Source organism: Microtus pennsylvanicus, chromosome 11 (assembly GCF_037038515.1).
Source record: "Microtus pennsylvanicus isolate mMicPen1 chromosome 11, mMicPen1.hap1, whole genome shotgun sequence".
NCBI classification, from domain to species: Eukaryota; Metazoa; Chordata; class Mammalia; order Rodentia; family Cricetidae; genus Microtus; species Microtus pennsylvanicus.
The window spans coordinates 85,971,871-85,999,647 of NC_134589.1; the positions used below are offsets into that span (position 1 = coordinate 85,971,871).

Consider the following 27,777-nt stretch of genomic DNA (forward strand, 5'->3'; position numbering starts at 1 on the left):
ATGCCCTCTGTTTGGAGTTCTAAGACTCTTACGGCTAGATAACCATCTCTCCCTGGATCTGAGATCTCCTCTGCTATGATCTTGTTGAACATACGCTGTCCACTCTGAATGACAGTGGCCTGGTCCTTCCAGGTCAACTCCACGAAGTCAGTCACCGTCTGTCCCTGTCTGTTTGTCCCCCTCACATTTGAATTCTTAACTAGATAAACTGGTTTCTGTGTCCTATGCTTTGTGTTTCTGAATCTAATTCTCAAATGGTACACACACATAAGCATACATGGGGTAGGGAGATGCACAGAGGGAAAGAGAGACACAGAAAGACAAGGAGTGCAATTCTAGCAAGCGTTGATAACCCTCAGTGAATCAGGGTGAGCACTGCATATACTAATAGCTGCAGCTATAGTCAGACTTTTTCAGATCTAAATGTCGATGGAAATAAGAGGACACTAGAGTATAGGGTCCAAAGACAAAGGCTCTGGAAGTTACCCAAGTTTCCATTCCGGTTCTGTGATTATTAGATACAAAGTGGTGACCTCAGGCAAGTGACTCACCTTCTAAGCCCTGGGCTCTTAATCAGTAAATATACCAGAGATGATAAAAACTGTAGCATATCCATTTCCTGTCCCGATGATGGAATGACTAGTTCAGAATTTTGCAAAGAGGCTGGCTAGCACAGCCCCCTCCTTGACTGCAACTGTCTGCACCAGTGTTCAAGACAAAAATCAAATCCTTCACCTGAGCCCTGTACTCTCTATCTCCCTGTGCTACTCAGCCCCCAGTGACTAAATGCTGTGACTTTGGGATCTTCTGCCTAATGACTCTTCTGCCCCTGGTCCGTGAACACCGGAACATGGAAGCAGGTTCCGTTGATAGCCTTATTTCTAGGTCCTGTCATAACACCTGGCAGAAAAGTGGTTAATGGGAACACGGAACTCCAAATAAGAAACTTGAGGAGTTCAAACTAAGTGGTTAAGAGAGTTCTTTCATTGGGTACGAGCTTGCAGCTTTGCTGAGGCAGCCACTCCATTCCCAAGGGTTTCCTCCAGGTAAGTCATCACCTTGATGAATTAGCTGTGGGTACAGGCATCCTGCAGGTGGCATGGAAATGCAATTTAATTTCCAATTAAGCCCAATTTCTGGGCCAAGGGATTTGGCTGCCTCACACCGGGAAGATTATTTTGTCCAGACCTATCATTATTATGGGTAATGATTCTGCCACGAAGTGGACTCTCAAAGTAAAAGTCCTTTGATTCTTGAGGTGGCGTGACAAGACAGCGGTATGGGTCCCATGGGCAAGATGGCTTTCCTTCAAGATCTAAGTTTGTCTGGAGATTGTCAAGAACTTTCAAGTAAAGACAGCCCATTGCTATGTGGCTGACATTTTTAAGATGAACAGGGAAAGGAAGAACAGGGCAGTGCTCGGCCATACTCTCCAGAAGGAAGCTGGAAAGTAGCCAGAGAGACAAGGCATGGCAATAGAGCGTCCTCAGAGCGCTCAACAGAAAAGAATCTGTGTGGTTGGAGTGGGGAGGTTGGTTTTCTGGGAAGGAGCAGGCGTGTGTAGAGCATCTTCAATGCACTGGGGACTCTGCTGAGTATTTTCACTCAGTCACCCTAAGCACGCTATAAAACAAATAAAGTGTCTCTCAGTTCCCAATTGAGAAAACTGAGCCTCGGGGAAGTGAAATGAACTGCCCAAGGCCATAGACAAGCCAATCTGAACTCCTGGTTTCCTAAATTTTCTTCCTTACAAGCTCTATCACCAGAGACAAACACAAAAATATAGTCGGGGCCCTACGAGTATGTCACAGCGAGCTGGCGCTTGGCGCTGAAATTGTAGGAAGAACCATCCCTTGAAGAGATGCCCTATAGGGAGAAAATAAGTGCTGTCTGCGCCTTGTTGGTGCAATGGCCTGGGAGCAGGGCACCCAAGACCCAGTTCTGTTTGGATGTGTCCCCAATTTCCACACAAGAAGTGAGATCCAAGAGCTGACGGAAGCGGGCCAGTGTGTGGCTGCAAACCTAGGATGGTGTCAGGCGCTTCATCGAGGATCCTGACTGTTCCCCACTAGTGTTTTTCCTGGGGACAGGAAATTCACTTTCAAGGGCTGGAAAAAATGCAAAGTTGAGCAGTGGTGATGCGCGCCTTTCATCCCAGCACTCAGGAGGCAGAGGCAGGCGGATCTTTGTGAGTTCAAGGCCAGCCTGGTCTACAAGAGCTAGTTCCAGAACAGGCTCCAAAGCTACAGAAAAAACCCTGTCTCGGGAAAAAAAAAAAAAAAAAAAACAAGAGCGAAGGACCACGGCCAGCATATTCACGAAAACTTTAGTTGGATGCCAAGAAGATGTCGCCTGGCCAAATTTTTATTAATGATAAAGATAAATATAAATGATTATGTTGTCAACGACTGGGAAAATTCTAGAGATCATTATTAAGTCTGTGGTTTGTGAACACTGACTAAAGAAAGGAAGGGTCGCTGAGAGAAGAGCGGGACCACAGAGAAAGTCGCATTAAATGCTGCCCCTCTGTTCTGCTTTGTGGTAGTAACTAGCAATGCAAGCATTCAGGAGAGTGGAGAATGCCTGGGTTTCAAGTGGCCAAATGGTTTATGGGCCAGCAATTGTGGCTTCTGGTAGACTGTAGGCAGCCCCAGTTATTCTTGGCAGCACCCACCTTTCAAGTGCTCATATTTGGGAAATATTCTCAATTATTTCTTCTTTAGGGGACTAGGGTGGGAAGCTGTGAGAGCTGGGCTCTGTGGGGGCGCCATGGAGGCAGCACCCAGGCTCTCAACATCCGGCCTTGGCACACTTGGTAAGCGAAGAGATGGAAGAGCAAGGCTCAGTAGTTAGAGCCATAGTAAAGCAGTGCTGTCTAGTTTGTTTTTTAATCTCAACTCTTCTACTTGCTAATGTCTAGGGCCAGTTAATAAATGTCTTCCTCATGCCTCAGTTATCCCATCTGTGAAATGGAGATGCCAATATTAACCTGAAAGGTTCTGTTAGCAGTAAATGAGGCGTATGTGGAAAGGCTTGGCCCCCCATCCCGGCACACAGGTGCTCCACAAATGTTAGTCTTTATTACTATTAGGGATGACAGATTGCCGCCTGGGGGAGTGGTTAGCTAAATATATCCCAGGATGGAAGGGCGGCAGCTTGGTCCAGTGAGTTATTCATCAAAAGTGTTGATGTAGACTGTCACTGAAGAGAAATGTGGAAATATGAGGGCTTTCTCCCTGGCGATGCCGCTGACAGAAGATGGGAGAGTTATTTCTCCTCTGACACCAACCAGTTCTGACACTATGGGAGCTTCCTGCGGTGTAAGGCAGTTTTGATGCTACACAGAGTTAGCAGGAGACTCCACAGGTTGCTGGTGTGCTCACTCAAGATTGCCCTTTACAGTGCATAGAAGAAGAAGAAGACCCGTTTTGAGGACGCGTATGTTTAGTGAGCCTCTGATTTTATTCCATGTGTGTCATATCAGAAGTGTGGGTTGTGTGGAATGATGAGGATTATAGGGAATCAGAGTCCCGGTAACCCTCCTTTGACTGCAGCTTGGGAGAAGGAACAAGCCTGGGGATATTTCACACACTTGATTCTCATTCAGTCTGGAGTTCGCTGCTCTAAAACTCCCCTCCCCATCTCCCAACCCTTTAGGGAAAGTAGCTGATGACATCGTATTTTATATTAGTAGGGAAACTGGAGAGTTAGGTAACCCAGGAAGACCCTGAATTTTGCATTGAATGCATTAAATCTCATGTGCAAATAAATGATCCAGGAAATTGCTTGTTGGTAAAGAGATAATCCAGCCGTTGACCCTTCTGTAGTATCATGAACTGAGATACAGGCAAGCCAGAGAACTAAAACCTCCCTCTGTGACTCTGTCAGAATCAGAAGCACTGTACAGAGGACAACTTTATATCTCCACGATGGGGAGAGGCATCATCCTTGTCTCTAGACGCACTAACCCAACCCCCTAAAGCTGTCTGTGCTCAAGACCTGCTTCACTTTCGAAAACTATTGAGGATCCAAGGAGTGTTGGTGTGGACTTGTTATAGCTCTTAGTAGTTGCCGTCTTACAAAGTAAAACTGGGAACTATAAAATATCCTGTTTCAATTTCTTCATTTAAAAATAATAATAAATCTATGCATGTTACAAAAACATTTTATGAAAAATAATTTTATCTTACAAAATTTTATCAAGAGAAATTTCATAGTTTTACATTTAGAAGATTTATTTTTGCTTTTAATTGTGTGCAGTGTGTGTGTGTGTGTGTGTGTGTGTATGTGTGCATGTGTGTGTGTGTAGGCATAGGCATGTGCATATGAGTGCAGGTACCCCTGGAACCCAGAGGTGCTAGATCCCTCCAGAACTGGAGTTACAGGCAGATGTGAGCTTCTTGATGTGGGTGCTTGGAAACAAACCCCAGTCTTCTGCAAGGGAAACGCACGCCCTTAACTACTGAGCCATCTCTCACCCTTGTATATTTTTTGAAGATATCTTTACAATCTAGTTAACCAAGCATCTGGACTCCAATCAAAGTTCTATATTTGATAGGCGGTGATAGGTATACCTCACTATCTTGATGTGGAACTTCTGACCACATGTCTTTAGGAGAACAAGTAAGAAACAATGTAATCTCTGTCTCAGTATCTTTACCAAAGGGTTGTGGCCTCATGTGTCTCTGGGTGTTTAAGGATCGCTGCCCTACGCTCTAGGGGGGATCTCCACACCCGTGCCTCCAACAAACATTTGCTGCCTCTCTTTCATGTGCCTGTGGAGGGACCTTGGCTGGTAAAGAGCTGGACAGCCTCACTTACTCAAGCAGCCTCTTCCCAAATGTTTCATAGACTTCAAATCCCTCCAAATACAAGGGGAACTAAAAGGGCACTGGACAGTCTACACAACCACCTGTTTGCCGCTGGCTGACCCAAGGGGGTTGACAGCAGAAGAAACTGGGACTGAAACTTGTTGGTTTAGAGGGAAACAGGAATTATTTCCCCAAATCACAAAAGTTAAGGTTTCTACGTTACACGATTTTAAATGTACTCAATTCAGGTTTCCTACCACCCTTAATAATGGGTGATGGGGCTGGGGGTGGAGCAAGAAGAAGAACAGCTCCTTGAAGGCAAGGATGTATCAGACGCATCTCTCCATCCTTTCTGCCTTCCAGTTTTATAGAAAGGAGAGGAAAGCTTTTCCCTCGGGAGTCTTCGGAAATGGAAGAGACCCACTTTCTTCTAGTCATGGTCTTGGCTGGAGAGCTGAAGCCGTCTGAGACCTGGCACTCCTAGGGTGCCTCACAAGGATTCTTTATTCTTCAAATCAGAAGCTCAGGGGTCCTATTGCCTCTGATCTCCATGAGGTGTCTGATTTAGGAGAAGGGCCACCTGAAGAGCAGATCAGGCACACCTCTGTAGGTATAAGTCATGCCTGTGAGAAAGAATGCATAAATACAGGAAGGCCCCGACGCCCATTAGTAGTGACTCACTCAGGGTAGGTGAGGGCCTTCTGTTTCTAGGCCAGCCATTGTTGCCAAGATCATCTTTCCTCCTCATCGAACTCTGTCACACTCAAATATCTATTATTTCACATGCACCCTGGCCATGCAGTTCTGCGAGAAGATGGGTGTGGCTCTTGCTGGAAGAGGCCAGTCCCAAGGAAGTAAAGGTCATTGTAGCTAATGCACGGGGCAGGGGAAGCTAGGCATGCCTGCTTACTGATTCTGCTGGAAAACTGCATAAAGCAACCTCTTAAAGTCAGACTCCTTGTTGGGACTTTGCTTTCTCTTTTTGAATTGAATTTGAATTTGGGAGTAATTATAGATCCATATGTAGCTGTGAGAAATAATACAGAGAGATTCCCTCCTCGCCGTTCGTGACTCTCCCCCAGGGGCAGCATCTAGTAAACTATACCACAGCATCCGAATGGGGGCTTCCCCGAGGACTCCCAAGACATTGCTGATCCCCAGACCAAGAAGCTCTGGGTAATGACAGCTGCTTGTCCTTGAAAGGAAGGGTCACAGCTAAGAAACTGGAGGGTGACCGTGGATGTCAGGGCAGCCCAGGCAGAATGATCGGATTGGATATAAGAATATAATGGTGCTGTTCACCTGCCTACCAGGCACCTATGTTGTGAGAGCATCCGAAAGGGCAACAGAGCCACATGCTACACCTCGGGTCTCTCTTCCTGTTCCTTTAAAGCCCATGGTGCCATCTTGGGGGCCCCATTCTAACCCTAATCACCTTCAAGTATCATTAACATTAAATGTGTTAAGTGTCCAGCACCCGTGTTCATAGGGGGCATGTTGAAGCCATCTGCTATATGGACTGCAAATTCTCATCCTGCTAATAATAGCCTTTCTTCTGTCCAGGGAACCTACCTAATATTGTGTCTTTCCGCTTGACTCTGACAGGAGAAACATCCCCTCCCAGCCCGCCCTTGTCTCCCTGAGAGTGCCCCCCTTCCAACATTCTCCAAAATAGGAGTTCTGTATTTCTCTTCCGATTAAAATCAACAAAACAGCATATGATCTTCTTATTACTCAAAAGTGAAAATAACAAAAATGGGTGGAGGTAAGGAAGAAAATTAAAATCAGCCACCACGCTGCAGTTAATATTGATGTGTTTGTGTTTATTTCCTTGCAGATTGTGTTGTTGTGTAAATGAATATTCTTGGACCCTGTATCAGCGGGTTCTGCCCCATTGGATTCAATCAACTGCAGATTGAAAGTATTTGGGGGGAAATTGCATCTGTAGTGAACATGGATGGACACTTCCTCATCATTATTCCCTGAACAATAGAGAATGAAAACCATTTGCGGCATTAACATTGGTGTGGGTGTTATAAGTCATCCGGAGATGATGTGAGACACGAGGAAGGTGTGCAGAGGTTACACACACACACACACACACACACACACACACACACACACACACACTGCGCCACGTTATATAAGGGGATTTTGGCATCTGAGGGAGTCTCAGAACTAGTCCCTGTAGATATAAAAGGACAGCAGTCATTTTGAATTTTAGAATAATTTGTGTGTGGCTTAATGTCCTTGACAAAAAGCAGTACATTGAGTTGCCCTATAAATTAGAGGTCTTGTTTTGGTGACGACTTAAAGAAGATTTGGCCAAGGACCACATTCTGGGTGTGATAGGCAGGTGTTTGAACTAAGAGAGAACTTAGGAACAGAGACACCATCTGGGGGGTGAATAGTGGCCTAGCAGGTAACAGACATGAACTAATTGAGGACAGGGAGAGGGGAATTGTAACTGGCTGTCCCTTTGTCCTCCAATGGCTTCGGACTTCCCAAAGACATCGAACAAACAAAAGAGGAGACAAGAGGAAGAGAGTGATGAGCAGCCCTGCCCATGACCCCTGCTGTCCCTGGTGACTTCTGGCACTGTGGCACAGACTGGATTGGTCTACCTCTGAGCGGCCAAGATGGAGAGGGACCTGTTGAGTTTCACCATGGCGATTATGAGGAGGCCACCAGTCAGCAGGAAGGTGGGCCAGAAGAAGGAGAAGAGCAGGGTTTGGGGCCCATAGAGGCGCCGATACACAACGCTGGTCTCGATTTGAGGTGCAGAGAAGCAGTAGAAAGCCTGATGCTCGTGGAAATTGGCTCTGACCTTCTCCACATCAGCCAGGGCCATCTGGTAGTTGTCCAGGTTGCTAGGGATATAGGAGCACTGTGGGGGGAAAGCAAGGATGCTTAGGTTCTCAGATGCTCACTTCGAAGAGGCTCAGGGTGAGGCTCTGGGGTATGAGGGAAAAAAAAAACAAACAAACCAAAAAACTTGGACTTGGGAGTCAGCCCCTGTAGAGCATGGTTGGTGTCTGTGTGTGGGTGGTGGCTTTGGAGCCACTCAGCACAGTTGGATGCAGGGCTCAATTGGAGTTCTGGTTCTGTTTGCTGTGAAATCGTAGGCAAATTGCTCGTCCTCTCTGACCCTTTACGATTTCATTACTGAGATGGATCAATAGTGTTACAGTGATGGTCTAGAGAATCATGACTTAACACAAGTCCCGGGACAAGGGGTTTCTATAAGCGAGCTCACGCAGGTAACAGCAAGGAGTGAAGCTAGGCAGGTAGCGTCAAGGCCTGGTGGAAGGGAGTGAGCCAGCTACATCCAGAAGGGAAGTCATCACTCCTGTGGACCAGAGACACCACACCAACCACCAACACAACCAGAGAAGCCAGAAAACCCTATTTTACTGCAAACTCCCAGGATTTCAACACCCTGGCTAAGATCCAAGCAGAAAACTCTTTGAAGTCTAATCCTGTGTGAACCAAAGAAAATATGTTGGCAAGTGGCTCTGTGACAGACTCCAAAGCAAAGGGAGAAAGTGCAAAAAAGAGCTCCAGGCAGGCAGAGCACAGCACACAGTTAAGCTCTGGCACTGATGGTTGCTATTAGGAACCTTCTGGCCTGTTGAGATGATGAGACCCAGCTGCAGAGACAGCCCAGCGTGGAGACCTGGCTTTTATCTTTCCATGCCAGAAGGACTGAATGCAGCCTGGATGAACCTCAAGACATACTTTGCAAGGATGGACCTCTCTACAGACCTGTAGGAGAATACTTCTGGGGTGCCCTTCAGCATAATCTCCTACCGTGTGGGGTACAGGCTCAGGGGAAGTAGAGAGTTTGAGGGCCATGTTCTAGTAAAGTCACATCCAAAGTCAAATATGTAAACCTGAGGCCCAAGGGGCAAGTGTTGAGCTAGCATCTTCCCTAGGACCCTTACCTCCCAAGCTGCATGCTCTGTGGGCACCTGGTCCAGCGGCATGGAGATGCTTCAGTGTGTTGCTAATGTCAGATAGGGGAGCTGCAAGCAGGTGCAAGTCCCCAGTGAGCCAGGGAGAGCCGAAACTTCTGGAGAATCTGGCCCTCAGAGGTGCTGGGCACTGCAGGGTGTTTAGAAGCAGGACTATCACTGGCTAACCTTGCCCACTGAGCACAGATTTCTTTGTAGAGCCAGATAGGTCCAAGTTCAACCACAGCTTCCAAGCTGTGTGACCTTGGCAACTGGTGCAATCTCTTAAACCTTGTGAAGTCATTTTTAGTGGTATCTGCCGAGAACATCCCTAGGGATTAAACTAGGAAACTTATGTAAAGCACTTAGTGAAAGCCCACATCTTATAAGTTCAAAAAGTGGAAGAATTAATAATAATAATAATAATAATAATATTGTTGCCTTACCTATGAATTAGAGTAACTGCAGCACCTTTTGCCTGCTTGCAGTTCCTCCAGGTTCTACACTCTTGATGTGTTTGTCATGACCCTCATCAGCAGTTTCCTCTCCAGGCCAAGGAAAGGCCTGGAACCTTTTACCCTGTTCTGGCTGCCCTGGTACAACCTTCCCTGAGTTCGCTCCCTGAGCTGAAATGATACATCCCTGTCTCTAATCTGAGGCTTCGCCTTTGTTAGCGTGGACTGCAAAGAGCCCCTTCTCCTTTGACTGAGATTCAGGGAAGGAGACAGAGCAGGTTGTGGAGGAGGAATGAGAGAGAGGCAAGCATGTCCAGAGGCACATTATCAACCCGGAGCATCAGTCAGTCACTCATCCTGATGCTGGACCTGAGAGTGAAATATGCTTGACCGTCCCAGCAGGGCAGGCTCCTCTTCACTCTCTAGTTGTGGTTTGTGGGTGCTATGGTTTAACAAGCCCCCCCTTTCCTCACTGGCAAAGAAGTCATACACACTGTTCACAATCCATGCAGGGTTCAGACTAACTTCTAGTTCCTCTGGGCTGGCAGCCTTAATCCAGTGTGCCAGGAGAATGGTGCCATAGCCACAGTTTCTCATCTTTGAAAATGTTTTTCTCACTCCTGGAATAAATTAGAGTTTCTAAAGATGCCAAAGAGACAGCAGGAACCATTGGTAGAAGCTAATCCTGATGGGGCTCCGGGTTCTTGTCCCATAGAGTCATGCTAACAATGGCCACAAGTCTGACCTCTATGCGCTGCCACCCCTAGCTTCTGTCAGCTGGTAGCTGACCCTGCATGGATTCTGGCTGTCTTTCCAGGATCTCTTGAAAGGTGACCTTGGGCCTGAAGTAGCTTATACTAATAACATCCAACCTTAAATCATCTGGGGAGCTCCTCCGACTGATTATACTTAGGGGTTCTGTCTCAGCTGGTCTAGTGTAGAACTCTGACTTCTTTTAAGTCTAGATGGTTCTCATACATAATCAAAATTGAGATGCTCAAATATATGCTAATATTAATTTCATAGTTATACAGGAGAGGTTCTCGGGAAACAGAACTTAGTCCCTTTCGGCCACTCCTGGCCACACGTCCCACACCATCAGGTGACATTTCTGGAATCAGTCTTCCAATCACTTTTTTTACCTAGCTTTCTCCACTATGCCTATGCTAGTCCCACCACTGCTGGGCCTCCCTCCTCCCTGTTTCTGTCGCTACAGGAACTGCCTATTTTGAAAAGTCTGACCCAATACTACTCTGTTCCTGTCCTCACTACCGGCTGGAAATATCACCTGCTTCCTTGAGCCCCATTTCTCTCTGCTGCTCTCTGTGGCACCCCACCCCTCACACACACACAAAAAAAAATCCACACACAACACACACACAATTAATGTTCCTACATATGCTCTCTCCTCTTGAGACCCATGGGACTGATGTGGGGAGGCGCAGTGGTTGTTGAATGAACAGGGAAGTGAAAGAAAGGGAGGGAGGGAAGGGGACCAACTTGCCTGTTTGGTAGAGAGGGTTATGGTGGTGATAGGGGCTACAGGTTTGAGGGAAACTCTCTTAAATGTTTGTTATGGGAGTTGCTATAGTCCAGGCTCCAAGGCGGCCCTGGGATTTATTCAGCTCCCCTTTGGACTCGATTGGTGGAAGAAGTGACTTCTAGTGACTGCTTCTCCTCTCTGAGGGCCCTCCATTTGCCAGCTCAGGGCTTTGCACATTTGCATACAGCACTGAACTTTAATGCAGGAGTTCTGGGTATGACATTAGCACCCACCAACAAGGGTGGAAACTGGGACCCACAGGGCCTCAGCGACCTTCCTCCAGCTGCCAATGAGGGGCAAATTCAAACAACCCACACCTGTCTAATTCCAACCTTGAAAATCCAAGGCTGACTTTTCATGCCATCCAGAAGACCCCATTCAAGTGGGTTAATATATCTTGGCTTTAGAAACATGGGCAGCTGGGGACAAGCTCACAGATCTGTCAGCGCTAGTACCCAGTCCCCATTCATTACCTGTTGGTTTTGGTCCTGAGTGTCCTCTGTGTGATACAACATGGCCCACTGGCCCACAACTGATACGTTGACCCAAAGGCATGGGTACCGGGGCACCTTCTTGCCCTCCAGCTCCTCGTGGTCCTTGACGTTGGCTTCAATCAGGTGACAGGTAGACTCTTGGGTCCACACACTGGGGAGACAAAACACACCTCAGAACAAGGGTGACACATACCCACTGGGGATCCCTGTTCCTTAGAGTCTTTGGAAAGGCCCAGGGCTGGCACCTTCATCCTGCTACCAGCATGTAACGCTATCTAGGTCCATGGCCCCAGAGTCCTGGACTCTGGCGTGAATCACAACCATTTTAGACGAGTTGGCTCTTGGGATTTTTTTCTACACAATGGTTCTCCACACTTGCTACCCACCCCATGCCTAAGAACTTTTTAAAAAGATCCCCATGACTGAATCCCATTCTAGAGAAAGCAAGGCAGAATTTCTCAGGATTGGGCCTGCGCTCTGGCATTGTTTAACATACTCATCACGGGACTGTGAAGAGTAGCCAAGTCTGAGACCCTCTTCCCCATATCATCTCCAGGTCACAGGTGTAGATGGAAACCTCAGAGGGGATAGGTGACTTTTGCGGGGGAAACACAACACCTGAGGCAAGGACTGAGGGGCTCCAGAATCTCTGCCCTTTCCCCTAAAGAACTGTATCAGGGGCTTGATATAGTTGGGGCTGGAGGGCGGCAGCATAGCGCTGGAGAGCCACAGGCCTGCTCAGCAGTCCCTCATTCGGGTGGCGCTCAGGCCTGGCCCAACGGTGGTGACATTATAAAGCAGGAACGCAGAGCAGGCCCAGGAGAGGTCAATAGGCTCTTCGATGCCTAAGCGAATGGATTGTGACATAGCTGTCTGTATCCTGTGGGAGACCCGCTGTCAGACAGGAGAAGGTTGTCGGCAGCCAGAGTATGCCCAGAAGCCTCCTCAGCCAAGGCTGGGCTGAGAGAGCACTCAGGGACTTCACAGCTCTTCTTTAAAAGCTGGAGGGATGACATGCCAGGGAGTGAGGTGCAAGGGTATGGAGCACTCTCCAAGATTCCTGCCTAGAGTTTGGGGGACCAGATGTCAGTTGAGTAGAGAAACTCCCTACTTAATGGAAAAACCCAGGCAAGTAAAGGTGTGCCCTGCAAAGAGAGAGTCCATCTCGGAGTCATGTGTGCAGACTGCTGCCAGTCTGCCGTGCCCTTTCTCCCTCATGTGGCACACTCTCACTGGAGGGTTGTATCCTGTGGCTGTCACCACCAGGTCCTGGACCAGCAAGGCACTTACTTGTCTGCTTCTCCAGCACTGGAACCTATAAGCTGAAGGATGTGAACTGCCCTTTCTGTCCAGCCTGCTGAGAGGGGTCAAAGGTAGAGCAGGTAGAAAAGGCTGGGGTTCCTCCAGGCAGAGGGGAGGTTCCTACCTTTTCTGGTAGAGAGGCAGCACCGTGGTACCCAGGATATAGTAGGTGATGGCAGCACACACTACCATTGTCACCCCCAGGCAGAGGGCTCGCGTCTCTCCGCGCTTCTGGGCCATCACCAGCTTCTTCCCCATAGCCACTAGGGGGCAGCAGTCATTTTTGGCACCACGGAGGCAAAGAGAAATGGGAATAGAAGGAAGGTCAGGTGAGAGGGATGTCATCAAACACCAGCATCGCTCTTATTCTGCATGGAGCTTGGCAACTTCCACAGGGCAGCACCCTGTGGTGCAGCCCCACCCTGGCCCCAGGCCGTCTGCTAACAGCCAGTGATTATTTTTTCAACACTCAGAACCCATTATCACCAATTATTTCTCTGGGAAACTGGGCACACTTATCAAGGATTCCTCATGGTGACTTCTTCCAGTGAGCCCTCTGAGACTGCCGGGCATTTAGGTTAGAGCGTGGGAGTTCAGAAGGGCAGGAAAGGGAAGCACCTGATCCAGTGGGGTCCAACCCTGTGACTTGCCCCAGTCCCACCGCCTGCAATATCCTGATGGCTCACCAGCCTCCTGGAGTGAGTTCTCCTGTGCTCAACCATGGATTCTGTTTAAATGTAAAACATAGGTGGGGATCTGGGATTCTGGAAGCTTAACGAAAATCTCCAACAGGAAGGAGGATGCAGACCGTTGATGTCCCACATGGCCTAGACAGGAAGACGTGTGTTTCTTTGATAAAAGAAGGGATTTCAGTTAGACTGTAGGGAGAGTGTCCCAGTGAGATGCTAAGTGTATCTCAGGACACCTTAGATCGAACTTTCTATGGCGAAAATTCACCCTAGATCCGGGCTGGATTTAGGGACATTGGAAAAATAGTTAAAGAAGAGCCTTGTGTGGCTTAACCATCGGGGTGGGTGACAGTCTCTTCCTTAGAAGGCCCGAGGATAGAGTTTATTTGAGGGGGAGTGTAGAGGAGAGAGGGTCTGAAGTCATCAGACATGAGATCAAGTCCTGGCTTCGCTGCTTAGCAACAGTCAAACAAGAAAAATGGTACCCACCTCAGAGTCCCAGTGCGGCCTACCAATACTGTTGAGCGTCACAAATTTGCCACAGTGGAACCCTCCATACACAGTAGCTGCCATTAACTGGGGAGTCGAAAGAGCACGGGGCACTTTCCAGGCCTATCTGTTATCCCTCTACTTATGACAAGTGACCAGACTGTTCCTGGTCCCCGAGCTGGCCACTGAAGTGACTCTCAGACCTGAGTCAACATGCCAGGTCCTCTGGCATCAGAACTCAGAAGGGCAACAGAGGAGGATGGGGAGGAAGGGGTTTCCACCTCCCTATCCGTGCCATTGCAGGCTGCCCTCTGTCTCCCACCATCGCCCCTCAGCCCCGGCTTCCAGAAGCCCTTGTAAACTCTCTGGGATGCAGTACTCACAGTTCACTGGGTCTCCACTGGCAGATGGTTTCTCTCCACCCGGTCCCCCGCCCCCACCCCAAGTCAGGCTTTAGCAGGAAGTTTGGTCTCCCAGTTGGTCTCCAGGGAAGCAGTCTTCAGTCCCGGCTGGGTATAGCCTCCATGCCCATACATGGTCAGGTCTGAGCACACAGCTTGTCTCCGGGACAAAAACTCCACAAGCAGGTACAGAGCCCTGAAGCCCTCAGCTGCTGCTGGGGACTCTGCCCCTGCATTTCCCAGAGTCTCCTGGGAAACAGATGTCAAGCAGCGAAACCCATTGCCCCCCTCACCAAGACCCATCCTTATATATACAGAAATGTTTCTTCTACGCTCCATCTTCCATCTCTCTGGCTAGCAGGGAGTCCAGGAATAGGAAATGATCTTCCTCGTGTGGTGCAGGGGAGGGAGGTATAGGGGTTGGGCTTATCACTAACTCTGATCTATCCAACCCAGAGTAGCCAAAGATCCCCTGCCTTTGTCACTGACATCCTGTGTGGCTCTGAACAAGTCAGCACACCTCTCTGGGCCTCCATTTTCTCATGTCTATCATTAACGTTTTGAAAACTTAACTTTGTTCAGGATTGTGGTGCAGTTAGAGATGGAGGAATCCAGAGACGGGAGGACACCCCATCTTTTAAGGACCACTGGCACTGAGGCTGGAAGTAAGGAGCCCCCCAGCTGCTTCCAGCCAGCTATCCAGGTCCAGAGTCGGTGCCGTGTTGGGAATCTCCTACAGACCACCTTTGTCTCATAGGCAGACACTTGTTGCAACCAAAAAGACAACAGAACATCGGTTCTGGGAGCAGACCTGCTTCTGCACCCCAGGTGCTCATGAATAAAGACTAGAGTTGAGAGTTAAGAGCCAGGCAGTGATGGCACATGCTTTTCATCCCAACACTAGGGAGGCAGAAGCAGGTGGGTGAGTTCGAAACCAGCCTGATCTACAGAACTAGTTTCAGAATAGCCAAGACTATACAAAGAAACTCTGCCTTCAAATTTTTTTTAAAAAAAGTAGAGTTGAAAAAGCAAGAAAAACAAGCCACACACACACGCACATGCATGCACACATACACACACACATACTCACACACACACACATACACACATACACACACACATACACACACCGTGACACCCTGATATGCATCTGCATGGGACTGAGGCCTGCAGACTTGATGGCTAGTCAGAAGTTTCTCTAGTTGATGTGCAGATCCGAATTAGAAGCTAGCCCTCCTAGTGGCACATCCCAGCCATCCCTGCCCACCAGGAGGCTGCTCCAACACCTGATATCGTACCTATGATGATATGTTCCCAGCCACCTGAAGTTCTGGAAATCTCCTCCGGTGTCCCCAGCCCCAGCGCAGTGTGTGCAGCTGAGATATTCCTGCCCAGTGAGTGTTCTCACTTCTCACAGAAGCCTGCTGCCTAATGATGAGGAGGTGACCTGGGGCCCAGAAGGAAAGCTGTCACTCAGGGCTCCTTGAGCACCATCCCATCCCTCTTTTTTCAATGACTCTAACAAGAGAGCTAATCATCTGTTTCATAGACCTCGTACCAAATGGAGATGTACTAGTGTGTATGTAAATGCATGTAGGGGTTCCTGTGTGATTTATGCATATGTATGTGGTATGGATGTGTGGATGGATATGTGTGGTATGTGTGGTATGTGTTTGGTATGTGTGTGGTGTGTGATATATTCATACATGTGTGAATGCATAGAGTCTGGAGTGGGGACACTGGATGTTCTGCTCTATCACACGCCACCTTACACAGGAAATTTCATGGAGCCTATAGCTAGGAGGATGGGCAGCATTTTCCAGCAAACCCATGTCCCTGCTGCTTATGGTGCTTAGGTATGCACCTAGCTATGCCCAGGTTTTTACATGGGTACTGGGGATTTGAACTCAGTCCTTATGCAGGTGAGAATCTTACAGACAGGGATCTCTTAAAGTATAGGGGACAGGAAAATTGACAATGAGGGGAAAATATGAATATGAGATAAATCCTTAGGAGAAGATTTTTCCAATGATGGGCCATTGTCCCTTCAAGGACCAAAAGCTTTTTCCTGGAACCTACAAAATAACTCAGAAATTTCTCCCTTGGGAGAGAGATGTGGGCGATAGATGGTCCTTTATGAATGTCAGTGAAGGGCCTGTTAATAATCCACGCAGTGGGTGAGGAAACTTTACACAGTTGGGATTTATAAACACTGTGGAGCTTCCCAATGGTTTTTTATTTTTCCTTTTGGAAATAGAACAAATCAGTGACAGCACCTGCTGTCCTCAGCTGAATGACAACCAAAACACAAAGGCAAGCCTTGCTCCCCCTCTAGAATAAGCTAGTGAAAATCTCGGATCCTAGCTGAGTTTGGGAGGGTTAGGGTTAGTATGTGTGACAGGTGGCCACAGGTGAAGGAGACAATGGTGCCATGCCTGGAAAGTTTGATGGTTCTTGGAATGTCAGTGTGGTGAAATGTTGAAAAGAAAATGTCCCCCATAGGGAGTAGTATTATTAGGAGGTGTAACCTTGTTGGCGTAGGTGTGGCAGTGTTGGAGGAAGTGTGTCACTGTGGAAGCGGGCTTTGAGGTCTCCTGTGCTCAAGCTGCACCCAGTGTGACAGTTCACTTCCTGTTGCCTGTGGATCAAGACATAGACCTCTCAACTCCTTCTCCAGCACCATGTCTGTCTGCAAGCTGCCATATCTCACCTCATGGACTAAACCTCTGAAACCGTAAGCCAGCCCCAGTTAAATGTTTTCCTTTATAAGCATTGCCGTAATCATGGTGTCCCTTCACAGCAATAAAACCCTAACTAAGACAATCAGAAACCATGAAACACCTCCAACTGTATCCCTCCAACAAACTCTGTGATGGTAAGTACAAGGCTCATAGCGGTACTCTGAGGTAGAGGCTTTCTACCTATTTTTAGGGATGTAGCTGAGGCTCATTGGGTTAAGTTGGCCAAGACAAGTCACCTGGAACCCTGTTCTGTCCTTCTCCAGGAGAGAGATACTTGTGCCATCCACCCTGAGTGACTGCATCTAAGAGCCTGGCACACAGTGTTGAAAGTGTGCTTTCCAGAGACAGCCATTCCACATACCATCTCTGCCCCCTACAGAGCAGTACTCATGGCTCTGCTTTAGCCTGGGTGGACCTCTGTCACTGCCCGCGCAGACAACAGAATATGCTGATGGGTGCACTGCCTGATCACCAAGGCTGATTTTATACTTAGGGCTACAGCATCCCCTGGGCACCCATTCCTCAGGAAGCTGAATACAGGTTGCAGGCAGTTAATATCTCTTTCCAGGCATGAAGAGTGATCACACCCAAAGAGGGTTGCAGTTCTACACTGGAGCGGAGTCAAGTCTGCTTGCTGAAAGCCTTGGACCATAGAGCAGGAACAAACCAACCCTCTGGCTCTCTCAATTCCAAATCTACAAATCCAAGAGCAGAGGAAACACATGGTTCATGCCTCTGGGTATACTTTGAGTTGATTTGCTGCGCAGTTGTCATAGCAAGCATATAGTCAGGGATTTTAAATGGGGTGGTCCCTGTTGCTGGTGGTGGAAGGACCATGCCAGTAGGGGGTCAAAGTCTGAGATGCCTGTATTTGTGGCAATGCAGAGCTAGGAAACTCCAGATCTACCCTCCCATTCACTCACACTGCTGCATGTTTGGAACCAAAGGGCAGTCAGGAGAGGGTGTTTCTATTTCCTGAGCATCTACAATGTGCCATGGTACAGGCTATTGGTCAGCTCTTCATGGCTGATAGGTATGTTTTGACTCCTGTGTTCAGAGGCTTCAGCTCTGGTAGACTGGCTCTGTGGCCTGCAGGGCTGTGATGAGGATGCAGTGCAGACAGGAGCATGTGGTGGGAGGGGGCCGCTTGTGAGGGACGGGATGAGGGATGGGATGAGGGATGGGATGAGGAACGGGATGCAAACAGAGAAAGGGTCCAGGAACACAAGGATGATACACCCTTCAAAAGCACATTCCCGGTGACCTAACATTTCCACCACCTCCCTGTAGCGCCATCTGCTGGTGACCAAGCCTTCGAAACATGACAAACATTCAAGAATCCAACCAGAATACAAACCTGTATGGTTCACAGTCCTTCCTTCTCTGAAGATCTGCTTTTTGCTGCTTTAGATATCCATTGTGTAAACATGAACAGAAAATATTTAACAGAATGTTCCAGAAATAAACTATTAGTAAGTTTTAAATAGCTTTCGTTCTGGTTTCCTGCTTTAATTACTAGTAGTTATTATCTCTGGCTGTGCCTAATGTATAAATCTAACTTTGTCATAGGTGTGCACGTATAGAGAAACCCATTCTCCATGGAGTTCGCTGGTCTCTGTGGTCACAGGTGTCCAGGGAAAGTCTTGCAAAGTATACAAATACACATCCATTCCTCTCAACAGTCCCCACAAAGACCTGTGTTTTCTGTCAACACACAAAACCGGTGATTTTCCCAGAGCCATGCCCCAGAATGGGATGTAATAGGTCCTGGTCCTGAATCTGTGCCCACTGACTCAACAGCCCTTCTGTCACCCATGACGCCCATGAGAGCGGTTGCCAAGAGGATCATTGTGTCTCTATGGTAATGGCTCTCAACCTTCCTAATGCCGTGACCCTCTAATACAGTTCCTCATTTTGTGATGACCTCCAACCATAGAATTATTTTCATTGTTACTTCATAACTGTAATTTTGATACTGCTATGAATCATAATGGAAATATCTGATATGCAGGATGCTTGATATTTGAACCCTATGAAAAGGTCATTCGACTCCCCCCCCCAAAAAAAAGTAGTTGCCATCCCCAGGTTGAGCGCTACTGCTCTCTGGTGTCTATGCAGCTGGTGTGCAGCCCCCTTCAGTCTCTTTTCTGATTTGGCATCCGCTTATTTATGAAAGTATCTTTGAAGCATCTAGCTTCCACCAACCTTGGTGAGTGAGTCCCATAAACCAGTCAGGTCTGGAGCCTCTGCTCAGTGTGCATCATTTTCTGAGTGCAGCAGGAAGAATGAAGCCAGTGGCCCCAGGACATACACCTCAGGGTACCCCATGCCGAGGCTCTGAGTACATTTTTGCTGCTCCAAATATGATCAGTCTCATCCTTTGTAGGGAGTTAGATTGTTAGAACTACAAAAAAAAAGAAAAGAAAAAGAAAAAATCATGTACTTAAAAGAGAGCACAGTGGTCTCCCCTTAGCCATGGTTTTGGTCTTGGCAGCTCCTCTTCCCCATGGTCAACAGCAGACTGAAAATATAACATGGAAATTTCCAGAGATAAATAATTCATAAGTTTTAAATTACTTTCATTGCCTTACATCATCATAATTGTCCTATTTTATTGTTAGTTATGGTTAATTTTTTCTGTACTAATTTACAAATTAAACCTTATCTTAGATATGTGTATATAGAAAATATTACAGCACACATAGAATTTGGTACTGTTGGCCATTGCAGACATCCACTGGGGTCTTGCAATTCATTCTCCACAAATAAGGGCAACTATAGCAAAACCAAAAAACAAAAAAAAAACAAAATTATAGGAAATAATTAAGGGGAGAATGTTTGTAGCACTGGAAGGACAAAATACCACAGCAATATAATTAAATGTAAATATGAGAATTAGACATTATGACAAGCCATGGCCAGCAGCCCGGGGTGGTTGCTCCCTAGGAAGAGGAACCTCTTTTTCTACCTCGTTTAACCATCTATCCCTCAGCCCCATTTTCCTCCCTTCATGACCAGGCATTTTAGCCTGTGGTGCTATGAACACAATATTGTTCAACACCATGAACACCTTCTTTAGGACAGGAAGAGCATGGCCAAATCCAGGTAGGCTGAATGTGTAGTAACGGCTGTTCCCTGTTGGAAAATTTCCTGTCTTTGTGGGAAAGTTGGACGACCAAGAGTGCGGGAAGAACACCAGCTGTGGTGGCAATCTCTAGGTGGTATGTGTCCATCCATGCTCGTATGAAGGACTCATGTGCCCTCCCCTTCCATGGCACATGCTTTGGGTAGTGTCACGTTGACCAGGACACATCCTCCATCACCATGTCTCCACCAGAGCACTAATTCGCTAAGACCAGGGACTACCACTTTTCTTATTCTGTATCAGATCTTGAACTCCTAGGAAGATACACCAAGCTCCCTGGAATTTGGAGTGGCAGTAATCTTCGTGTTACAGAACGTTGTCATCATTTTTGTGTGTACAGCAAAAACGTCTTCTTAAGAATGTTGCAGTTTCCATTTCGTGGCCAGCTCAGGATAGGCGTCTTCCACGCTGCGCTGGTGGCTGTTTAAGGATGTAGGAGTTGGCAGTGGCAACTTCAAGGGTTTTGTTTCAGCTCACAGTTTGGGAGATTACAGCCCATCACAGTGGAGAAAGTGTGGCATCAGGAGTGCCAGGAAGCTGGTCACATAGAGGGTTCTGTCAGGAATTGGAGAGAGATGAACACTGGTCAGTTTTGTTCATCCTGAGACCCTAGGCTATGGGATGTTGCTCCATATATTAGGTGTCTGTCTGTTTCTCATAGTATGTTACTATGGTGATTCTAAATGAAGTCAAATTAACCATGAGGATGATTCATCCTGGGAACAATGGTGCTTTCTTCCTTGTTAGTGTCTAGTAGAACACAGCAGGCTCATTTAACCCTATACACCCAGGCCACACTCATACATATATGTCATTTCTCATAAATTGACTAACACAAAGTACAATGGAATTATAAGACTTTATTACAGAACCCAACTCATGGATAGAAATGAAAATACCATAGAGGTATAAGAAGTCAACACAGTGGTATCTTAGTCCATTTTTTGAATGTTCTATCAAAGCACCTGAGGGTGGGACCTTATAAAGAAGAGATACATATCACTGAACCCTGAAAGCCTAAGACTGGGTGGCCTCATCTATTGGTCTATGATGAAGGCCTCCTTGCCTGCATTGTAACATGGTGGATAGCATCATTGTAACATGGTGGATAGCATCATTGTAACATGGTGGCTAGCATCGTTGTAACATGGTGGTTAGCATCATTGTAACACGGTGGATAGCATCATTGTAACACGGTGGATAGCATCATTGTAACACGGTGGATAGCATCATTGTAACACGGTGGATAGCATCATTGTAACACGGTGGATAGCATCATTGTAACACGGTGGATAGCATCATTGTAACACGGTGGATAGCATCATTGTAACACGGTGGATAGCATCATTGTAACACGGTGGATAGCATCATTGTAACACGGTGGATAGCATCATTGTAACACGGTGGATAGCATCATTGTAACACGGTGGATAGCATCATTGTAACATGGTGGATAGCATCATTGTAACACGGTGGATAGCATCATTGTAACATGGTGGATAGCCTCATTGTAACATGGTGGATAGCATCATTGTAACATGGTGGATAGCATCATTGTAACACAGTGGATAGCATCATTGTAACATGGTGGATAGCATCATTGTAACATGGTGGATAGCATCATTGTAACATGGTAGAAAGCATCATTGTAACATGGTGGACAGCAGTGAGAAAGAGAAGGAGAGGAAGAAAAAGAGAGATGGGCCAGGCTTACTTTTTAAAAATAAGATCCTGTCCTTGTGAGGTCTGTCTGAGGTTTGTAGAGAAAAGCGTTATTAGTCTCTTTCCACAGTGTGGCCCCTGTTGACTTAATAACCTCCCAATAGACTGTATCTCCTACAAACTCCACCACCTTGGCATCTGCATTGAGGACTAAGTTTCCAATACCTTTGGGGGAACGCACTGAAGATATATCCAAGTTACAACAGGTGGGAGCTAAATAAATAAATAAATAGAATGGATGACATGCCTGCTCCTAAGGAGTTGAGGCTTTTATTACACATTTAAGAAAGAATACAGTAGACCCAGAGACATCTGGGAGAATCCAGAGTGGACATGACCTGCAAGCTGCCACAGGCCATTTGAGAGGAAATAGAGAGGGGAGAGCCAGGAGCCAAGAGGCCAGCAGGCAAAGAGGCATAAAGATAAAAGAACTGGTGTAGCCAAAATGGCTGAATTACACAGGAAGAGCACCTGGAAGAAGGGCAGCCCAGTCCTTGGACTAGAGAAGTTAAGGGTAGAGGGCCCCAGGCTAGTGTGAGCCAGAGTGGACGGGACATGAACTTGCTAGAAACTGAGGAATTCATCTGTCATGATGACTTGCAGAGCTCCAACACAAGCAATGCCACGCTGGAACTCAGACAACAAAGTGGTTCTCTCCTCTTCTCCTCCACGGTGGCCTCAGGGAGTGTCTACCATTGACAGGGACCTTCCTGGCCCCTTAAACCAGCCACTTGGGGCACTAGCTGAAGATTTCTGAATCATGCATGGCTGGTGCTGCAGTTGGATCTTGCTGATCCCTTGAGCGCCTCTGTGAGGCAGGGTTAGAGTCTAACAGATCATAAGGAGCTGGAAATCTAGGACAGGGAGAATTCATACCTTTGCATCATGGAAATACACAAACAGCACAAATGGAAGCCATTTCCTTCCTCTTTTCCCTTTCTTGTCTTTGGGGGGTTAGTTCATCATCACAGCACGTGGTGAGCTTGATCTTGATCTTAACAGATACCTCAAGTTGATGTGGTCTTTGGGCAATGCTGAGGCTAGTGCGGAGGGAAACCCAAAGGAGAGTGGAGACACCCATGTGCTAGTCAGCCCAGCATAGGGGACGGGGGAAGGAGAACGAAGTCCAGAATTAGCAGGGGTTCTTGAGAGGGTTCCGCCTGACTTTACCCTCCTGGGGCCTTTCTCTGTCTCACCTGATCCCTGAGTGAGCTTTTCCTGAATCTCCTCTCCAGTCACTTGATCCTACCAGTTGGATGTAACTGGTCAATAGATAGCAGATTTCTCCTGCAGCCTCTCTCTCTGCTCAGCTTCCAGGACAGAGACTGCAGGGATATGGAGCAGATCTGCAGGGTACACACATCTAACAGCCAGACTCCCCTGTGAGCTTTGGCAGCATGAAAACCTACAAGCAGGATAGATCAAAGAGCCTGAGCCCATGGGGAATCTGCAGCCCCCAGAGACAGAGGTAAAGGCTGCAAGTTCTACAGGCTTGCATATCAATATTAAAGTTGTTTCTTTGTAGCCTCAAGCAGGTAAGAACTGCGGAAACCTAGGTTACGTAGCCAGGGCTTCATTGATATCTGCATAATATGTTTACACACCCCAGGTTATTCCTCTATTAATAAAGACCAGGCCAGAAAGCCAAGATTCCTGGACAAAGGATTTCAACTGTTTTCAGATTAGGGCATGTACCATGTGTCCTTTTCAATATACTTATACCAATGTGTGTCCTTCTAGTGTGGATGTGAGATGGGCCGATGCCACATATCTTTGTCCCAGCAGTGGTCTCTGTACCTTCAGGTTCTGCATCCAGGGACCCAGGCTGATTAGAAATACTTTGGAGGGGGGGATATCCTTGTGTATGAACTTTGCATGAGCAGACTTGTTTCTCATCATTATTCCCAAGTCCTGCAGTGCGACACACTAGCAGAACATGTACAATGTGCAGTATGAGCCATGCAGGCAGGAAGCAGGGCCATTGCATAAGAGGACTGTGGGCATCTGCAGATGCGGCTATCAGTGAGGTCCTGGAGCTAATCCCCCACAGACACTGAAGGATGGCTCTGCTTGACGCTATTGCGTTTAGAAGAACCACAGATTCTTCATGCCAGACTTAACTTGCTTTCTTTAAGCCACTAGCATCCATCCCTCATATACATATCAATAGAGAAATGTTTCATCTGTCCCCAAATTTCCCTTTTTAAAGGTTCAAAGGAAAAAAAAATCTTAAAGACAGTTTCCTCATCCCCTGTCAATCAGCAGGTCGTTCTGCAGATATTCATTATCTACTTGTGGAATGCCAGCCCCAGGCAGGTCCTTCAAGAGCACACGGGCTGACGACTTTCACTATGTGTAGTGTTTGCATTCAAAGATAACAGGTGCAGCCGGGCGGTGGTGGCGCACTCCTGTAATCCCAGCACTTGGGAGGCAGAGACAGGCGGATCTCTGTGAGTTCGAGGCCAGCCTGGTCTACCAAGGGAGTTCCAGGACAGGCTCCAAAGCTACAGAGAAACCCTGTCTCGAAAAACCAAAAAAAAAAAAAAAAAAAAAAAAAAAAAAGATAACAGGTGCACATTTCGGGGAAGTTAGTAAACACAGAAGAAAAAGAATAAAAAAATTAATCAAGTTCAATCAAGGATACCATTGTCAGTGTTGGTGGGTTATAGTCTAAAGATACAAAGCCTTTCTAGAAACAAATTCAGAAACATGTTATATGCAGTAGACTGTGTAATTGTATATGTGTTCTCGGTTTAAATAGAAACAGGCTTATGCAATACTATCTTACAAAATAGTATTTCATGCTTCTGGAAAAGTCCATCTTCTGTGTATGCCTACAATTTTCTGTTGTTTTCCTCTTGTGAGACACGGTGACTGTTTTCAGTTCTACTGTGTAAACTACTCCTCAGTGACAACCTTAGAATGCCAGGCAGTCGCTCTGATCATTTCTGTCTGACAGACTCCTAACAGCAGGGATTAGGGGCAAAGAAAAGGTTGCTGGCCCCTTGTCTTTCTCTGGAAGTACAGGTTCCAATAAGACACACACTCTACCAGCGATCTTACAGAATCTGGAGAGAATAGAGTGATTCAAAGCCCCTCATCTTTCTTTGAAGCACGGGCTGGAATCAAGCCTGACTCTACAGCTGCTTGGGACTATGAGAAGCCAGTTGGGACCCCAGGCCTGCTGACTCCTAGATTGCGCCCTCACTTTTCCTCTGTAGACTTCTCTGTCACTTGATCTTTGAGCATTGACATGGGGTGTGGCAGGCACTGCCCCAAACACTGGACTGAAGCCACATCACTCTATCCGACCCCATGAAGTCAGCTCTACAACAATCCTCCTTTTAAAGATGGGGACACTGAGGTAGAGACAAACCCTCTCGTGTCTGAGGACATACTAGCTGGTGGCATACAGAACTCCTGGCGTTTGCTATCTGAGAAGTCCGATAGAACATTCTTTGTTCAAATTTGCTGTGGACACAAGCTTTCCAATGCAGTAGCCACTACTGAGCCTTGACGTGTGTGGAGGGAAGAAACAAATTGCATTTTAGCTCAGCTCAGTAGAAACAGCCACATGTGGCTAATATTAAGACAGACTCTTCTGAAGCCAGACCTCGGAGCCCCACCGAACCTCTGTCTGAAGTAGGATTGAGCTGACCTGAAAGTTTTCACCAAGCTTTGAACCAGGCTCTATGCCCCAGGGCCATATTCGGGGTGGGTGGTGCTGGCGTGCTTCCCGGGATTATCAAAAGAGACACTCTAAAGAGACTTTTTAATCCCTTTTGTTATACATTAATGAAAACTTCTGTCTGTGATCCATAAGTCATAAAAATCACTCAGCAAGCTCCAGGCCTCACCCCACATCGTAAATACTGTTCTGACTTCCCTGGACATTTCTCTGGGACATCACAAAGCAAACTTGAGTCCTACCTTCCCTCTGGAACCTTCCCTAAGGAGGCCAGTGGATAGGTATTGGAATCTGTTTCTTAAAAGTCGTCATTTCCTGAGTGTTTTCCTCATGCTTGGCACTGCGCTAGGCCCAGGACACTCTCTCTGCAGCCCTAGAACAAATAACCACACACCAAGAGGCTTAACCACAGAGAAGAGTTCCCTCTCTGGTCTATAGACCAAAAGCCAAGATCGTGGTCTGAGAGCTGTCCTGAGTTCCTCTGGGCGCTGGAGGATCCTTCCTGCCTCTTCCAGCTTCTCGTGGCTCCTCTGCTTCCTTGGCTTGTGTCTGCGTCACCTCAACCTGCACCTCCATCTTCTCTTCTCACGGCTTTCTACTCTCTGTCACTGTCATTTGTAATGATTTCAGCCACATGAGGCTGATACTTCCGGGTTCTAGAGTCAAGCACGTGAAGATGGACCCTCAGGCGGAGGTGCCTGAATGTTAATGGGCCCCACATGACCCATGTGCGCGCATGCTTGGTTTACATCCACTATGACTCAGCTAAGCTCTTGCGTGCATACGTGAGCCCGTCATCTGCGTGTGATAGTCAAGCCAACTCCCTGTGCGCATGCGCTAAGCAGCTTTTAAAAAGCTGGACGGTCCATCTTTCTCTCTTTCTGTACACCGATTTCCCAGGCCTGTACCCACCCCCTCTAATAAACTCCTAAGCGAGTTTGTTGCATGTTCCATGTTTCTTCTCACTTGAGCCAGGTAATTTCATCATCTACTGGTTAGTCTCTTACACACACACTTATCATGAGACTAAAGATCCACCCACGTCACCCAAGATGATCTCAGAGGACTAAAGGTGTGGCTCAAGTGTGTGCAATCCTTGCCTAGCATGCAAAGGCCTGGATTCAATTCTCATCATAGAAAAATCACTCAAAATCCCTCACTATATCAGATGAGAGGATATATGAAGGTCTCATGGCTTTGAATGTGATATGGGCTAACATTTGAAGGGCCACCATTCAAGCCACTACAGCCACCTTATTTAATATAGGTACCAATCCTAGGCTAGAGGTAATTTAGCCAGCTCAACGAATCACTGTAACCTCTCTCTGATTTCATGGCTTTGCTGAGTTGCCCTTCAGATCTCACTCCTGCAAAGTCCAGGTTAAAGAATCCTGCCTAATCCCCCCAGAGGAGGGGGACCAAACTCCTCCCATCTTGTAGCTCCTGTATTAAATGACCTTGATGTCACTCTGGAGCTATCCAGCAGTTGACTAGAGCCAAGAGAGTCAGAGAAATAATGTGGGCCATTAAAGGTTTGGCACACACATTGGCCTGCAAGTAGGATACAGTATTTATCCTCATCTACCATTGGCAGGCTCTGGTCATGTGATTCCCATCGAGCTGCAAGGGGAACTGGGTAATGTAGGCCCTGCTGACAGTTGTTTCTCACATGAATGGCTCTTGCAAATGTTCCAAGGAAAACATGTCAGATTCATTGGCCAGTCAGCCACAGTTGCATTTATCTGTTTCTTCCCTGTGCCTGTAACCCATTCTTTCATTCCTTTATTTCTAGAAGAGAAACTACAGGTCCAGAAAAGTTAAGGGATTTAACTAAGGCCACTGAGCACATCCCATGGGCTGGAATCCAAGACTGAACAGAGAACATGGAGGATGCCCTCTTATTCTGAGCTCTTTAATTCTGCTTCCTAAGCAGCACCAAGAACCTTGTGGTTTGTGCTGCTGTGTTGGACCGTAGATTGTATCCCTTTGAACTGCAAGCCAAAATAACCATTTCCTTTCTTAAGTTGTCTTTTGTCAATCATGTGGTCATAGCAACAAAAGAGTAACTAGGGTCTGGAGCTGTGGCTCCACAATGAGGAGGGCTTGCTGCTCCTGAAGAAGACTACAGCTCCAGGAGATCAGATGTTCTCTTTAGGGTTCCACAGATATTCCCACTTACAGCCACACAGACACACGCACACACACACACACACACACACACACACACACACACACACACAATTTAAAAATAGAATAAATCTAAACAAGAAAGAAATGTATTGACATGGGCCTCTCGGCTTCTCCTCTTCCAAATACACTGCTTGGTCTCAGCCTCCAGTCTCTC

The 27,777-nt window shown here is 47.1% G+C and overlaps 2 protein-coding genes across 2 annotated transcripts in view; one reads left to right on the top strand and one right to left on the bottom strand.

Annotated features, from left to right (window-relative positions):
- Positions 1-27,777, top strand: part of Kcnip1 (potassium voltage-gated channel interacting protein 1) — a 371,905-nt gene that overhangs the window by 20,155 nt on the left and 323,973 nt on the right. The gene's annotated exons all lie outside the window — the stretch shown is intronic.
- Positions 6,463-14,182, bottom strand: Kcnmb1 (potassium calcium-activated channel subfamily M regulatory beta subunit 1). The gene is made up of 4 exons (XM_075989660.1): positions 14,120-14,182; positions 12,683-12,821; positions 11,236-11,407; positions 6,463-7,698 (listed from the first exon to the last, which is right to left on the bottom strand). Exons 2-4 carry the CDS (start codon positions 12,814-12,816, stop codon positions 7,432-7,434), a joined length of 573 nt encoding a protein of 190 aa, XP_075845775.1. The 5' UTR covers positions 12,817-12,821; positions 14,120-14,182; the 3' UTR covers positions 6,463-7,431.